Source organism: Patagioenas fasciata, chromosome 2 (assembly GCF_037038585.1).
Source record: "Patagioenas fasciata isolate bPatFas1 chromosome 2, bPatFas1.hap1, whole genome shotgun sequence".
Lineage (NCBI taxonomy): Eukaryota > Metazoa > Chordata > Aves > Columbiformes > Columbidae > Patagioenas > Patagioenas fasciata.
Window position 1 is genome coordinate 5619375 of NC_092521.1, and position 17616 is coordinate 5636990.

The 17616-nt window shown below is 47.2% G+C and overlaps 1 protein-coding gene across 11 annotated transcripts in view; it reads left to right on the forward strand.

The window, feature by feature from the left end:
- The window catches only part of PTK2 (protein tyrosine kinase 2), a 197378-nt gene extending 180100 nt beyond the window's left edge, over positions 1–17278 (forward strand). For all 11 annotated transcript variants that reach the window (XM_065830925.2, XM_071803769.1, XM_065830921.2 and 8 more), the window contains 6 exons: positions 4844–4906; positions 9516–9555; positions 10147–10253; positions 13318–13473; positions 13942–14022; positions 16048–17278. In XM_065830925.2, the coding sequence (XP_065686997.1) occupies positions 4844–4906; positions 9516–9555; positions 10147–10253; positions 13318–13473; positions 13942–14022; positions 16048–16260 (660 nt within the window). In that variant the 3' untranslated portion in view covers positions 16261–17278. The remainder of the gene's footprint in view (positions 1–4843; positions 4907–9515; positions 9556–10146; positions 10254–13317; positions 13474–13941; positions 14023–16047) is intronic.
- The last annotated feature ends 338 nt before the right edge of the window (positions 17279–17616 follow it).

Below are 17616 nucleotides of genomic sequence, written 5' to 3' on the forward strand. Positions count from 1 at the left end.
AGGATTTGGCCATTACCCCCATGTGATACTTGCACTTATGTGCTTATGTTCCTTTACAGTATTTGTGCACTCAGAAAATCAGCCCATAAGGACCAAATGACTCTGTTAGAGCCACAATACGTATATGTTCATCTCCCAGCCCCAGCTTCTTGTATGTAGAATTAATTTAAAAGCAAATCAGTTCATTCATTGAGTTTCTGTCGTTTTAAAAGGCCCCCTGAGGGTGATTTTATTGCTGCCTTTTGACAGGAGTTTGGAACTGCCAAAAACTCCCATGGCTTTTTTTTAGGAGATATTATACTGTATTTTAAGAAAGAGTTTGACCCAAATGGAGAATCATCTGTACACAGAGGCAGGAAAGCGGTGCTGCCATCCAGAGACCTGGACAGGCTGGAGAGTTGGGCAGGGAAACATTGAATGAAATAGAACAAGGGCAAGTGTAGAGTCTTGAATCTGGGCAGGAACAACCCCAGGTTCCAGTGTAAGTTGGGGAATGACCTATTAGAGAGCAGTGTAGGGGAAAGGGACCTGGGGGTCCTGGGGACAGCAGGGTGAGCATGAGCCAGCACTGGGCCCTTGTGGCCAGGAAGGCCAATGGTACCTGGGGTGGATTAGAAGGGGGTGGTCAGTAGGTCAGAGAGGTTCTCCTGCCCCTCTACTCTGCCCTGGGGAGACCACACCTGGAATATTGTGTCCAGTTGTGGCCCCTCAGTTCCAGAAGGACAGGGAACTGCTGGAGAGAGTCCAGCGCAGGGCAACAAAGATGCTGAAGGGAGTGGAGCATCTCCCGTGTGAGGAAAGGCTGAGGGAGCTGGGGCTCTGGAGCTGGAGAAGAGGAGACTGAGGGGTGACCTCATTCATGGTTACAGATATAGAAAGGGTGAGTGTCAGGAGGATGGAGCCAGGCTCTTCTCAGTGACAACCAATGATAGGACAAGGGGCAATGGGTTCAAACTGGAACACAGGAGGTTCCACTTAAATCTGAGAAGCAACTTCTTCCTGGTGAGGGTGGCAGAGCCTGGCCCAGGCTGCCCAGGGAGGTTGTGGAGTCTCCTTCTCTGCAGACATTCAAACCCGCCTGGACACCTTCCTGTGGAACCTCAGCTGGGTGTTCCTGCTCCATGGGGGGATTGCACTGGATGAGCTTTCCAGGGCCCTTCCAACCCCTGACACTCTGTGATTCTGTGACTCTGTGACAGTGCTGTGAGAGATCCCGCGGCACCAGTACCTGGTTATTTGGCTTCACAGAGGTTATGGGAACAAAACTCTGTCCCTTCCCAAGGCCAAGTCCTTTCCAAGTTCAGTGTAGCGCAGTCAGTGACTTTTCTGCCACTATCTCTGGATGTTTCACAGAACGCTTTTCTTCTTTGGGGCCTGTTTAATTATCAGCTTCCTCGTTTATCTTTAGTTTCCAGTTTGAACCTTTCTTCCGTGGCTGTTTTGGTGGTATGTGTTGTTTTTAATCATGTAAAATAAGGATATATGTGTACGTGCCTTTTTGTAGCTCCTCAGCAGACAGAGGGCTGTTGTGTTAAGAAATTTATAGTCCTTTCCTGGGATAGGTTGAGAAGAAATAACTCGCATAGTTTCCTTATCATGTTTGGTTTGGTTTTGTTGGCTTTTTTTCTCTGAAATTCCCACATAGTTGTGGCTTTGCGCTGTTTTGCCACTGAGAACTGCAATTCGTATATAATTGATGTGAACCGTTGCTAAAATTAGGCTTTAATTTTTAGCCTGAGAAAATCCCACCAAGCCATGATGTCCTGAGAATGCCAAGACTGACGTGTTCTTTTATTAGGGGCCAGAAATACTGGACATAAAGTAGGTTACGTTCCAGTTTATCAACATATACATCCTGTCTGAAAATGACATTTCCAACGATTTCAGATAGCAGCCTGTTCATTAGAAATAACACCCTTTGCTTCTCAAGGGTCTTGACTCTCTGCAAGATAAATACTTCACAAAATATGGTTTCTTCCTGAAATATAGATCGGTAATGAAAATGGTGGTAAGTGGAAAAGACTTTGCTTAAACTTGCGTTTTAATTTAGGAGAATTGGTGCTTTTGACCTCGAGAATATTGCATTGAGCACGTTCTGTAATACCAGAATGAGGGGCTGAAATTAAAGCTCACTGTAGAAGCATAAGAGTTGCTGCTGGATAATATTTTAAAATACAACGGGAGTTTGATCTTAAATATCACCTTTATTTTAAAATAGCATTGAAATTTCCGCACCTACGCAAATGGATAAATCAGAATATCAGTAATTAATATGGGAGTTGGAAGAATTAGAACACGGTCAAGTCACTAGAAATACATTTGGGCCTCTTCTTAGTCACTGGACACACAAGTGTGTTGAATATTTCTCTTTTGTTCCTTGTGTTCCCAACTCCCCGGGTTTTGATGACTTTAAAAGTGCTCAATATTTCATTTTCTTAGGGTGTAATAAGCTCTTAAAAGTGCAAAGAACATTAAAGACCCCTGTGGCCAAATAGTCCTTGTTTCCAAAGACATTAAAGACCCCTGTGGCCAAATAGTCCTTGTTTCCAAAGGCTGGAAACAAACGTGAAGCGAAGGCAGATTGTGAACGTCATTGCAATGGAAATGGGGTTAATCAGAGACTTAAATAAACAGGGCTAGCGATTTGCGGTGTCATAAAGTATCTAATGTACCCGTATCAAATGCGGCGTTAATCAGGAAAAAATCCTTAATCGGGATAAAAGAAAGAAGGAGGTTTCATCGTTAGATTTGTCACACATTCCAAGAGAAGCGTTGGGAAATCGCTCGCCGCGTCTGCTCCGCTTCCTCGTGTTTGAGCTGGGGTTAAATATTCCTAGGCTGGTGCCATTTATCTATTTTTAGTCTGCAAGTTCTTTTCCAGCCAGCGACTGTTCCTGGCTCTACCTCCGGCTGAATGAAAACCCAGGGTGTCAGCCCTTCTGATGGGCTGATACAACATTTTTGGGGGGTTTAATGAGAAAAGATCAATATTGGTGTGTCTTTGCAAGTCCCATCTTGTCCCGCTGGCTTTTTAGACAGGAAAAGCAAGTTGGAAATGATTCTTTGGTGCTTTTAGAATGGAGGAAGGAAAGGGATCTGGAGCAGCTTCGAGCAAGAAATTCATAGATTTGTCCCCCAAAACTGATCCTGAAAGAACATGTATGTGTTCATGGGGTCAGTTTAGTTACAGTCAGTATTCACACATCTGCAATTCTCTACATAAAAATTCGTTCTTATTCTCTGTGTGTCCATTTTCCATCGATATCCATACACGTGTATGGAATAAGTTGCCTTTACGCTGATGCAGATGTGGATTTTCTGAAGAGAACGAACCCCGAGTCTGATAGAATAGTGAATCACAGAATGTCAGGGGTTGGAAGGGACCTGGAAAGCTCATCCAGTGCAATCCCCCCATGGAGCAGGAACACCCAGCTGAGGTTCCACAGGAAGGTGTCCAGGCGGGTTTGAATGTCTGCAGAGAAGGAGACTCCACAACCTCCCTGGGCAGCCTGGGCCAGGCTCTGACACCCTCACCAGGAAGAAGTTGCTTCTCAAGTTTAAGTGGAACCTCCTGTGTTCCAGTTTGTACCCATTACCCCTTGCCCTGTCATTGGTTGTCACTGAGAAGAGCCTGGCTCCATCCTCCTGACACTCACCCTTTCTATATCTGTAAACATGAATGAGGTCACCCCTCAGTCTCCTCTTCTCCAGCTCCAGAGCCCCAGCTCCCTCAGCCTTTCCTCACACGGGAGATGCTCCACTCCCTTCAGCATCTTTGTTGCCCTGCACTGGACTCTCTCCAGCAGTTCCCTGTCCTTCTGGAACTGAGGGGCCACAACTGGACACAATATTCCAGGTGTGGTCTCCCCGGGGCAGAGCAGAGGGGCAGGAGAACCTCTCTGACCTACTGACCACCCCCTTCTAACCCACCCCAGGTACCATTGGCCTTCCTGGCCACAAGGGCCCAGTGCTGGCTCATGGTCACCCTACTGTCCCCAGGACCCCCAGGTCCCTTTCCCTTCACTGCTCTCTAATAGGTCATTCCCCAACTTATACTGGAACCTGGCGTTGTTCCTGCCGAGATGTAAGACTCTACACTAGATAAATCCTTTTTCCTTCTCGTTGTGGGCCAGAAATAGAGCACTAAAAAAGCGCCCTCATTCTGCCGAATTCCTGTCTTCAGATCAGTGTCAACCTTTGTTTCTTCCTTTGTCTTTCCCTGCACTTAACATTGTCCCCGGAGAACAATATACCAAGATTTGCTGGGTGAGATGAGCTAAATTACCGCTTCCTATGTGAAAAAATTGAGTCAGTCTTATTAAAGCAACGAAGCCCCGAGTTCTTATATCTCACTTAAAATGTACCGAATAGAAATTCATTTCTTTGTTGTTTGTATCAGAATAGTACATCTGGATGTCTTTATTAGCTTTCTGGATCCAAATTTAAAGAGCTGCGGTAATTGGCCCTGTTTGCCGTCTTGGAGATGGAGCCAAGTACATTTAAGCCATTCTCAGGCAGGAAACGGGAATTAATGCTCAGAGCATCGCATCCCGGGCTTGACATTTTGCTGTTGGGAAGAAAACTGCCTTAAAGAGAAAGTTACAATGCGGGTTTTCCAGTGTTGTCTTAGAGAAACGGTACTATCGGTATTTATTAGTGTTGGACGGGTGGGTTGTGAAGGTTCAGCAGCTGCAGTCGCAGACACGGGGGTGTTTAGGCTGGAACGAAGTGACATCTGCGTTTGTCGCTGTGAATTTTGAGCAGTGTTTTCCCCGTCTTTTCAATGGTTTTGAGCCCAGGTGGCGTGGATGGGTACAAAATGACGCGTTTGGTTTTGTTGCAGAAGCCCGACGTGCGGCTCTCCAGAAGCAGCATCGAGCGGGAGGACGGGGGCGTCCAGGGCCCGGTAAGTGCGACCGAGCTTTTCCCACCCTCTGCCTTCCTGGCTTGAGGATTTAAAGGCTTTTGCTAAATGTTTCCACTATCGTTATACGGTTCTGGAGCTTTCCAAGAGGCTGTGGGAACAGCAGCTGCGGCAAATTCTTCATGCAGCACTTTGGGGGATTTGGGGTTTTTTGCCCTTTTTTTGTCATTATTTTTCCCTTGAAGCTGAAACAAATACTCAAAACTTTCCACATATGTTGCAATAACTTTTTAAATATTCATGTGCTCTATAATTGGGCCTCTCATTTAAAAATGTGGGTAGTTTTCTGGAAGTTCTATGAACAGGAAGCGGGATTAAAATAACTTGTGCAGTTGTTTAAATATCTGAAGGGTTTTCTTACTGGGAATGTAAATGTTGCTCTTGTATTACCCAGAGATCTGTTTGGGGTAAATGATCTGCTCAAAAACAAAGGGAATAGACCCCATAGTCATTCTTTTATTGCCAGACAACAGCTGCAGCTCTGCTATTCTTTCTTATGGGATTAACTCCTGTCTGTTTAACTAACAACGTCTCCCCAATTGTTTAATTGCCATTGGAATCTCTGAATCATACTTATCGAAAGGTGGGGAGTGTTAATGATAGAAACCTGATGCTTCACCTATTCTTTGTCCCCAGGGATCACCTTTAAACGTTTAAAGTTAATATTTTAAATTCACTTTGCCAGTTCAGGTTGTAAACTCCTCATTTGGCTTCAGTATTTCCCCACAAAGCGACTTTTAGTTTGATGGGTGGTTGTGGCGCTTGGAAGGTGCAGAGCAGAAATCACAGCAGCTCAGGGACACGGGAGGACCAAGGAGGAGTATCCATACATATATTAATACATAACCCTGTCCTTGTGGTACAAATGACCAGTTGTCACACACATTTTAGTAGTTCCTAACCAATGAGCACGTTGCTCTGTAACTTTATGCACATTCTTTTGACGTGTATTTTTAATACGTGGTTTTCTGGAGGTCAAAATGCAAGAACTGGTTTAGTGGAACTTTACCCTCCTTCCTCTCTTCTCTCCTTTCCTTTCCCCCAGGGTTATCAAATTGGAAATATTTAGGTTTAACAACACAGATCAAAGACAATGGCGTGGCCGATGGTGCTGGCAGAAATCAGATTGATTTCTAGCTATACAGAGCGGCTTTAGGATAGCGTGACATGATCAGCCAGTGGGTTTTAGAGCTATGTGGTGACAGCAGGAGAGCTTCAGGACTTCACATCTTTGATCTCTACACCTGGCTCCTGAAAGCCAAGTTTGATTTTTGCTTTTCAAGCCTGTAGTTGCAGACTTGGAGTAGGCGGGGTAAACGTGCTCCTTTATTTCTATCCCATTTCTGCTCTAAAGTGTTACGTTGATAGGATCATTAAGGTCCCTTCCAACCCCAACCATTCTGTGATTCTGTGAATATCATCTATGAAACTTAGAAGAACTTCAGATTTCTCCCTGTGCAATACAATTTATGCACCCTTAGACACAAAAAAGTATTCTGACTTTGCAGAAAGTCATCTTTATTTTACAAATAAATGCCTTTTTGAGATGTTTCAGTACTAGACCTCTTGAATTGTAACCGCCTTGAGTGTTTTACTTTGCAATGGACACTCCTTTATACAGCTGCACTTTGCATAAAGAGTGACTCTGTTGGGGTTGTAAAGCTTTTTATGACACGACAACTGCAAGTTTTGTGTGAAGTATTAATTTGGTTGTGACCAAACATAGAATTACACAATGTCCTGAGCTGGAAGGGACCCACAAGGATCATCGAGTCCAACTCCTGTCCCTGCACAGCACAACCCCACAGTTCACCCCGTGTGTCTGAGGACGTTGTCCAGTCTCTTCTTGAACACTGCCAGGCTTGGGGCTGTGACACCTCCCTGTGGAGCCTGTTCAGTGTCCAGCACCTTCTGGGTGAAGAACCTTTTCCTAATGTCCAACCTGAACCTCCCCTGGCACATCTTCTGCCATTCCCTTGGGTTCTGTCGTTGGTCACTAAAGAGAAGAGTTCGGCGCCTGCTCCTCCTCCTCCCCTTGTGAGGAAGCTGTAACCACCATGAGCTCTCCCCTCAGTCTCCTCCAAGCTGAACAAACCAAGAGACTTTAACAAGTGACAGATTTTCATCTTTCATAGAATGACAGAACATCTGAAGTTGGAAGGGACTTGTAAGAATCATCAAGTCCAACTCCCTGCTCCTTGCAGGACAACCTAAGAATAAACCATATCACTAAGAGCATCGTCCCGGTGCTCCTTGAACTTTGTCAGGCTTGGTTCCCCAACCACATCCGTGGGGAACCTGTTCTGTGACCAACCACTCTCTCAATGAAGAACCTTCTCCTGATGTCCTATCTGAGCTTGTCCTGACGCAGCTTCATTCCATTTCCTCATGTCCTATTGGTGGTCACCAGTGAGAGATCAGCACGTTCCCCACTCTGCCCAGCTTGAGGTAGTTGTAGACTGTGATGAGGTCACCTCTCAGTGATGGGGTCACCTCTCAGTGATGGGGTCACCTCTCAGTGATGGGGTCATCCCTCAGCTTTCTCTTCACCAAGCTGAACACACAAAGTCACTGAACAAACCTCGGCAACTCCTCGTAAGTCTTGCCCTCAAGATCTATCACATCTTGGTTTCCCTCCTCTGGACACACTCCGGTGTTATAGTTTGATGTCCTTCTCATATTGAGGCGCCCAGAACTTCACACAGTACTTGAGGTGAGGCCGCAACAGTGCAGAGCGGGCCATGGTTGGCCAACTTTGGCTGCTGGGACGCACTGTTGGCTCAAGTTCAACTTTCGATCAACCAGAACCCCCAGATCTCTTTCCACGGGGCTGCTCTCCAGCCTCTCGTCCCCTGTGTTTCGTGCATAACCCGAACATCTCATCCCAGGTGGAGAATCCTGGTTGGCGATTGCCCAGCTCTCTGGTCTATCCAGATCTCTCTATAAGGCCTCTCTACCATCTGGGGAGTCCACAGCTCCTCCTGGTTTAGTTTCATCAGCAAACTTACTTAACGTACATTCGATTCTTGCATCCAGACCATTTATAAAAACATTAAACATAATACCCAGCGTCTTATGGACTGGCCTAGTGTGTGCTGGACATTTTCTCCAGAAGGATTCAGTGCTAACATCCCAAAATATCACATTGACTTGCTTCTCTTGGTCAACTAGATGGGTGACCTTGTCATAAAAGGAAATTAAGTTGATTAAGCAGGACTTTCCCCTTGTGAACCTGTGCTGGCTGTGACCAGTGACTGACTTGTCTCTCGAGTGTTTTTCAATAACCCCCAAATAACCTTCTCCATAATTTCACCAGGTGCTGAAGTGAGACTGACGTGCCTGTAATTGTCAGGATTTTCCTTCTTAGCCCAGGGTTGAAGTTTTACTGGTACCAGGGCAGGACATTTTCTTATCACATCTCGTAACACTGAGGTGCTGGAGCGAGTGGAGAGAAGGGAAGGGAGCTGGGGAAGGGGCTGGAGCACAAGTGTGATGGGAGCGGCTGAGGGACCTGGGGGGTTCAGCTGGAGAACAGGAGCTGAGGGGAGACCTGATCTCTGAACTGCCTGAAAGGAGCTTGGAGCATGGAGGGGGTTGGGCTCTTCTCCCAGGTAACAAGTGACAGGATGAGAGGAAATGGCCTCAAGTTGCACCAGGGGAGGTTCAGATTGGATATTAGGCAAAAATTCTTAATGGAAAGGGTTGTCAGGCATTGGACCAGGCTGCCCAGGGCAGTGGTGGAGTCACCATCCCTGGAGGGGTTTGAAAGACACATAGACGAGGTTCTTAGGGACATGGGTTAGTGCCAGAGTCAGGTTATGGTTGGACTCGATGATCTTAAGCGTCTCTTCCAACCAAGATGATTCTGTGATTCTATGATTCCATCTTTCACCTGGGCCCCAGGGGCACCACAAACGTCCCTAAGAACTGGGTCTGGTCCCCATGTTGGGCCTTTTGTTCCCCACAGAAGAGTCTCCTGTGACAATGACCCATCTTTTCTTCGTCATGGAAGTGGTTTTGACGAAGGGCACAGGCCGACTTAACCTTGGCAACACCTCCCCCATTGCCCAGGAACCCCCTGAGCATGAGGGCTGTATAAATAATTACCAAGGAAGGTCACTTCAGTCTATTATTAAATACTTGAGATGAAAAATTGACTTTGACCAAGAGCTTTGTAACAAAACCAACACGTAAACCAGCTTAGAAATCTGTTGCCATTGTGGAAACCACTTACGGTGTGGAAATACCGGAGTCGTCTTTGCCATTTCTTCTTCACCACCGTGACTCCTACACTCAGATCTCTGAATACGGACTAGAAATTACTGTGAATATACCACTGCATTGGATTAATAATGAAGGATAAACTGTAGAGGTCAGGGCTGTTGTGAGCGATACCAAAGAAGTGAAAATTATTGTTTTACTCTATAAATAATATACTTATTGTTAAGAGCTTAGCTAATGGTGAATAGGGATGTGTTTTTAACTGCTGGGGGATGTGCTGAGAACTGGCTGTTTGAGATCATGCTGATGGAAAGTGTGAGCGCTGCAATAACTAATCTAACTGTATATTTTATCTTCTTTTATTCTATAGGCTGGTAACCAGCACATATATCAGCCTGTGGGTAAACCAGGTAAGCATCACATTCATCTTAAATCCTTGATTCTCGCAGCAGTAGCAGCAAACCAAGTTTTACACCAGTATTATCATCCAAGGGGTGGATTCGATTCCAGGTCACTACACACTCCGTGTAATTCCCCGTGTTGTCCCCAGAGGTGTAGTCAGCAAAGCCACGTAAGTGTTGAATCAGCACGGGGGAAGCATCTGGAGGAGGCTGAGTCACCGTGTGTGCCGTTCAGACGTGTAAAACAAAAGCAGACGCTTAAATTTAGGTTTCTCAGATTGAATCACAGCTGGGATTTGTGCCATGAGGTCTGGTTTTCCCAGGCGTGTGTGGGGTGAGAGCTCTCAGGTCTGGGCTGGGTGTACTGAGATAAGTAGTTGCCCCACAACCATAATAGCAGGAAAACTCAATGAATTCCACAACCTTTTCTGTCTGCGTTTCCTCAGTAGAAATACAGGTTCAAGCGTAGCTCCTACAGTCAATGGAGACACAACCAGATGTCCCAGTACAGTAGAGCACGTGTGGCCTTTGTAGCCTTGACAGACCAAAATTCCCCTGGTACCTATGTTGATCTAAAACACAAGTTGTTTTGTTCACCAGATCACGCAGCTCCACCAAAGAAACCTCCCCGGCCCGGAGCCCCCGGCCACCTGGGCAGCCTGGCCAGCCTCAACAGCCCCGTGGACAGTTACAACGAGGGTGTCAAGGTACGTGTCACCTCAAATATGCTTCGGAAAATTACAACCTTATCGCTCCGAGACACTTTGGTGTTCCTGGAGTAGAGACCGTGGAAAGGAGAAGTGACTAAACTTCCCAAATCAATGTTGTCACAGGGCAAACGTGCCCTGGCAGCTCTGTGGGGTGGTGGGGAGGTACCTGGTAGGCTCATATCCTCTGTTGCTCACCTAGAACCCTTCCAGGTGAGCTTATTTCTGGTTTGAAGAGCTTATGGGCTCTCCCATATGGACTCAGCCTCCCTGCTGGGCAGGAAGGAGCACACCCAGGGTTCCCACTTCTCAGATAGGACCAAAGTCTCCTGTCCTTGGTCATGGGGAAGTAAGATGTGTCTCAACTCCAAAAAGCTCTTCCAGGGCTCCTAAAACCCTCCTAGAACTGGGGAACCAAGGAAGAGGGGAAATGGGCCGTCTGGCTTGGATTGGGAAACTTTCTAAGGGGTTGGTTCATCTCCAATAAATAGGCAATAAAGCCAAAAATGAAACTTTACAGTTTTGAGGGGAGCCGGTGGAGCTGTTCCTGATGCGAGCGGTTCCAAGCAGCTCCATACAATATTGGTTGGGAATTCTCCATCAGACGGCTGTCCCATCATCTCACAGCCTCTGGATCAGTCCTGCCCTCAATAACCAGAACCCATGTTGTGGTGGACACGACTGTTGTGATGAACGACGCTTATTTGAGGTGGCTTAAAACAATACAGAGAGAATCCACGTTCATCTGGCCACGAAATTCAACACTTGCCATCAAATGGATCTCAGCCACCACCTGCCTGGCTCGCTCCTGCTCTCGTTCTGAGATTATCAGAATATTTAGGAGTCGGTGTAAATAGCAGCGGCGAATTTGAGCAGGATTATTTATTATGAAGTGATGCCAGTGCTTTCCAAGCTGCCAAACCTCAGATAATGTCCAAAAGCAGTAACAGATGTGTTACTAAACTTGGCTTCCTTAAAATTTCCTTTCTAAACGCTGATGCTGGACCATGTAAAATGCTCTTTGAAAGAAATCCTTTTGACAACAGACAAAAGCCAGCAGTAATAACAAGTGAACAACATTCGTGTACTAAATAGCTCCTTCAGGACAAAAGAAGGGCTGAGTTTGTTCTTTCCATCAAGAGTTTATTGAAACTTGAGAGGTTTATGCCCCTTCAAGAAAACAGCCCATTAAGCATATAGCTTGGTTAATGCCTACAGTCCTGAGGATGCTCCTGGGGTTCATTTCAGGCTCCCTGTTCTGTACACCCAGTTCAGGCTCCCGTTTCTGCAGAATACAAATAAAGAAGAAGGTTTGAGCTGCTTGCCCTCAGGAACCTTTAGGACACGCACCAGGAAATAGATGGTTTTGTGTTACTCGCTGAGGCAAAGCCAGACGGTCCCCACAAAGAAAGTCCTGACGTCTGCAGGGCAGTAGTGCTGACATTGGGTATGAACAGGAGAAAATGGAGTGTTGAGACATGCAGGTGTTTGTACTCAAAGCATCAGGGCCTGGTGGTGGGAATTGAGCTGGGTAATCCACCTAGAGTGGGTTCTTGGTCAATCTTACTGATTAGTTATCATGAATAAGAGTGAGGTGACCATGTATTTCCCACCACGACTTTTCTAAAGGAAAAAGATAAGAATTCAGAGGATGAACACAACGTTTTGTTCAATCTCCCGGTCACCCCGTTTTCCCCTTTGCTGCTGGCCGGCCTGGTTTGCTCCTGCCAAGCTTTGCATGCTCTGTGCTGAGGACACATCGCATGGGTGCATGGCCAAAACCCCACCGAGCACCGGCTAACACGAGTCAGCGCCGTACCGCCCAGGATGCGTTGGAATCGCGGGCTTTTAACTGGTCTCTTATTGCTACACGTGGTTTGGTTTGGTTTTTCTTTTAATTATTTTTTTTTTCCTGCTGAGTTTTATTAATATTGTTTTTCTTTTTTCCCTTCTTTTGGTAAATTTCTTTAACCTCCCCCCACACTCTGCTCAACCATAGCCATGGAGGGTAAGCAGTGCGCGAGCGTGTCTGTATGTGCCCTACGTGCCCTGTGCCACAATGTCTTTGCATGTGACTTTGCCAGGTGACTGTTTAACTTCTCAGTTGCTGGAATTGATTATAATCACGCTGGTAATTAAAGCAATTAGCGTCCTTTTTCCTGAGGTGGTTTGCGATCGATGCGTTAAATCGAATCTCTGTAATATTTGTGGGTACCCACTTAATGAAACGCACCGAGGTGGAATCGCTAAATCCTTGCTTAGGCAAAGTTTAATCCAAGCATTCTATAGTTCCACAGGGTGGGATACCAGGTGTAGCTGGGACCGGTTTTAAGAACCAATAGTGACCCAGTGTTAATAAATCAACCATAAATAAACTATAAATAAACCATTTCTTAGCATTCTGCTCCCGCCGAGTGGTCGCTCGGGCATCCCAGACCACTGAGGGAACTGGGAGACACTGTGAGAACCTCACAGAGTTCTCAGTTTGTTTCTATTTTGGTCTGGCTTGGATTTAACTCCAGCCAGATCTGACTCAATGGAAGTTTTGTTGAGGGTTTTGAAACCCGTTGTGGTTTTCTTCTGGTCGATTGGAAACAAACGGTATGAAAACATTCTGTGTTTCCCACCGGATTTTTGTCCATCTGCTGGGAATTTCACTAACAAAACAATAATATGCACCGCAATATTCTCACTTTATCAATACGTTAATTATGTAGTCTGATGTTAAATACGTTAATTATGTAGTCTGATGGTGTTTTGGAGCACAAAACCTTCTGGGATGAGGTTGGTGGAACTTGTCCATCCATAGTGAGCCACTTAGATGTGCCAAGTGCTCCGTGCTCCTCTATTTTCTTCTCTGTTATGGGAGTTACACTGGAAGCTCTTCAGGGTAAAAAGTCCCCGGTGTCATTTCACCAATCAGGTTCAGTCAGAAGAACTGAAAACGGGGACCCAGGGCTTGGGGAGGGGACACTGGTGACTCTGAGACCTTCCCTGTGGTTGGGAAGTGACCGAGCCCCATCTGCTGGGGACTGGAGGTGACACAACCCCACTGTGCTTGCAGATCCAGCCGCAGGAGATCAGCCCTCCTCCCACGGCCAACCTGGACCGCTCCAACGACAAGGTCTACGAGAACGTCACCGGGCTGGTCAAAGCCGTCATCGAGATGTCCAGTAAAATACAACCAGCTCCGCCGGAGGAGTACGTGCCCATGGTAAAGGTACGGCGGCAAGTCCTAAAATCAGTGGCTGAGCTCTTCAAACTTGCTGACAAGCTGGAAGTGAAAACGTTCTTTGTGTTGGGGATGGTGGGGAGCAGTTTGTGACCAGAGGGCTGGAGCTCTGGGTGATTCCTGTTCCCACTATGGTGGGGAAAGGTTGTTATTCCCCGGCTTGCCTGTGCAAACCCAGCGGCGGGGAGTTGTGCGCTATCTTCTCTATGTTTCACTTATAAAAAGAACTTTTAATTACCCTTTGGCATTTTGTTTTGATGGTGAAACATGGAATTGCAAGTGAGGTTTTGAGTCCCTCAGCCGTGTTCTAACTCCCCTCTTACGCAAATGAGGAATTAATTGTATCAGTTGCTTCCTGCGTTCCCGCTCCAAGTCCCACATCCATTCATTCCAAGTCCCCCATCCGTTCATTCCAAGTCTTTAAACTTCATTTGCTTCATCTTTTTCTTTTCTTAGGAGGTTGGTTTGGCATTAAGAACCTTACTGGCAACAGTAGATGAGAACCTCCCCGTGCTTCCTGCAAGCACCCACAGAGAGGTACGTACAGCTCCTGCGCCTGATGCTTAAGCCAGGCTGGACGGGGCTCTGAGCAACCTGAGCTGGTGAAGATGTCCCTGCTCATGGCAGGGGTGGCACTGGATGAGCTTTGAAGGTCCTTTCCTTTATAATCTTTATGAAATTAATTTCATTGAACTGCAGCTTGCATGTAAAGTCATTAAGAGGGAACTGAGTGTCCAACCCCCTGCAGCTCCATCGGGTTGCTCAGAACCTTGTCCAGCCCAACCTTGAATGTCTCCTCTGAGCAACCTGGTCTAGTTGATCATCTTCATGTCTAACCTGAATCTCCCTCCTTTAGTTTAAAACCATCACCCCTTGTCCTGTCACAACAGGCCCTGCTAAAAATCTGTCCCCATCTTTCTTATCGGCCCATTTTAAGTAAAGAAAGACCGCAGTGAGGTGTCCCCAGAGCCTTCTCTTCTCCAGCTGAACACCCCAGCACTCTCAGCCTGTCCTCCCAGCAGAACTGTTCCAGCCTCAGATATTTTGTGGCTCCTCTGACAGGTCCATAACCTCATTCTGAATGAGACGTAACTGAGACCTTTCAGTGAAGCTCATCACTCAGGAATAAAACTGCTTTCCTCCAAAACCTCGCACAGTGTGGCAATGAGAAACCCCAAGAACAGCTCTTAGAGAATCGTCCTGACTGAGCCGTGTGGTTCTGTTCAGTAACCTCTGTCTGGCTCCTTGACACGTTTGATACTTTAGAGCTACTTTAATAATTGTAATAAATAGCGGGGGAAGGACCTGGAGAGCTGTCAGCTCCCGAGACCTGGTGTTTTGGGTCTCGGAGCGTCGGTTTGGGTCTCAGTGCATTGGTTTGGGTCTCGGAGTGTCGGTTTGGGTCTCGGAGTGTCGGTTTGGGTCTCAGTGTGTCAGTTTGGGTCTCAGTGTGTCAGTTTGGGTCTCGGTGCGTCGGTTTGGGTCTCGGTGCGTCGGTTTGGGTCTCGGTGCGTTGGTTTGGGTCTCGGTGCGTCAGTTTGGGTCTCGGTGCGTCGGTTTGGGTCTCGGTGCGTCGGTTTGGGTCTCGGTGCGTCAGTTTGGGTCTCGGTGCGTCGGTTTGGGTCTCGGTGCGTCGGTTTGGGTCTCAGTGTGTCAGTTTGGGTCTCGGTGCGTCGGTTTGGGTCTCGGTGCGTCGGTTTGGGTCTCGGTGCGTTGGTTTGGGTCTCGGTGCGTCGGTTTGGGTCTCGGTGAGTTGGTTTGGGTCTCGGAGCATCGGTTTGGGTCTCAGTGCATCAGTTTGGGTCTCGGTGCGTTGGTTTGGGTCTCAGTGCGTCAGTTTGGGTCTCGGTGCGTTGGTTTGGGTGTCGGTGCGTCGGTTTGGGTCTCGGTGCATCGGTTGGGGTCTCAGAGTGTCAGTTTGGGTCTCGGTGTGTCGGTTTGGGTCTCGATGCATCAGTTTGGGTCTCGGTGCGTCAGTTTGGGTCTGGGTGCGTCAGTTGGGGTCTCAGTGCATCAGTTTGGGTCTCAGTGTATCGATTTGGGTCTCGGTGCGTCGGTTTGGGTCTCGAAGTGTCGGTTTGGGTCTCAGTGCATCGGTTTGGGTCTCGAAGTGTCGGTTTGGGTCTCGGTGCATCGGTTGGAGTCTCAGAGTGTCAGTTTGGGTCTCGGTGCAACAGTTGGGGTCTCGGTGCGTCAGTTTGGGTCTCAGTGCGTCGGTTTGGGTCTCGATGCGTCAGTTTGGGTCCCAGTGCATCGGTTTGGGTCTCAGTACATCGGTTTGGGTCTTGGTGCGTCAGTTTGGGTCTGGGTGCGTCGGTTGGGGTCTCAGTGCATCAGTTTGGGTCTCAGTGTATCGGTTGGGGTCTCAGTGCATCAGTTTGGGTCTCAGTGTATCGGTTTGGGTCTCGGTGCGTCGGTTTGGGTCTGGGTGCATGGGTTTGGGTCTGGGTGCATGGGTTTGGGTCTCGGTGCGTCGGTTTGGGTCTCAGTGTATCGGTTTGGGTCTCAGTGCGTCGCTGTCACGAGCGCAGTGTTTCTAACAACGGGATCTTCTCGTTCCAGATCGAGATGGCGCAGAAGCTGCTGAACTCGGACCTGGCCGAGCTCATCAACAAGATGAAGCTGGCGCAGCAGTACGTCATGACCAGCCTGCAGCAGGAGTACAAAAAGCAGATGCTGACGGCGGCTCACGCGCTGGCCGTGGACGCCAAAAACTTGCTGGATGTTATCGATCAAGCCAGACTGAAAATGATCAGCCAGTCCAGACCGCACTAAATACCGAGGGAGGGGTTTGATCGGTCTAAGGATTCTGCTCGTGAAAGGATGTTGCTTCACCTTCCACCAGCGGTGAGGATTAACCCGGCCTAGTCCTGGCTTTCCAGCGCCTCTTGCTTCAGCAGACCCGACTGACAGCTGCTGGTTCTCTCTCATCACAAGTTTAACCGAGTTTTTAATGTTAAAGCCGAGCTGGTCTGGGATTCAAGTGGCATTATCGGGAGGTGAAGTTTGTGCCGGGGCCCTGGGGAAGCCGCGGTTTTCCCAGCGGCGCACGGGCCGCGCTTCGCCTGGAGCTGCCCCGGGTTCCGGCCTCGGAGCAGCGGGTGAGAGAACGATATTGTGAAGTGAAGAATTCGGGGAAACCTCAGGGCTGAGAATTCTTGCCCACAGTATATGAACTATCCAGACTGGAATTGTTTTTTAATTAGAACACTTAACGTCGCAATATGCTAATCACGATTTACAGAGAAAAGAATAAAAAGCTATATTTTCAAGACTTCAGTCATTTCAAGACAAACTAAAGCCCTCTTCATCTTCCTGCCTTTTACTTTTACGTGAATGTGTGAAGCATTTGTTTGGAAGTAGCTGTAGGAACAACCCCAAACTCGTCTCTTTCACCACAGTAACGTGCCAGTTCTTTTGTAGCAACCTTGTTTTCCTTGGAAGCGAAAATGCTGCTTTGTACCAGAGCAATTCAGAGCTGCATTTAGAGTTCTGTAACCATCCACGTCCCCCATTTTTATATAATTTATAAAGACAGATTAAAGCCATGTTGAATATTTTAAGCCCACCGTAGTTAACTAACCCATCCTTCTGTCTGTCTTGCCTGGGAGGAGTTACAGTAGAGCAGTGTAATTACATTTTCCTTGAGTTTTTTTTTCCCAATTACACCATCTGTTCTGTTAAATAAAAACCACACTCCCTTTTTGCTGTTGAGGGATATAAATTATTCTCAGGAAGAATATAATGAACTGTACAGTTACTTTGACCTATTAAAAAGGTGTTACCAGTGAAATTCCGGTGATGTGTGTGTGTGTGTGTGTGTGTGTGCACTGCAGAAGAAACCACTGTGAATTATCTGCTTGGAATTTCTCCCCCCATCCTTAACCCCTAAACTTCTAAGAACTTGCTTATGCAGGATTTGAAGCAGCTGGAAGAGATCAAACACTTCAGCAGGCATCCAGAAAACAGGTTTTGTTCCTCCAACTACGGAGCACAGGAACAAGTTGGTGTTATCACCTGTGTGACTTGTGATTTAGTGTCACTCTTTAGTCCTTTAAACTCTTCAAGTTGATTTCCACGGAATCCCAGGATGTCAGGGGTTGGAAGGGACCTGGAAAGCTCATCCAGTGC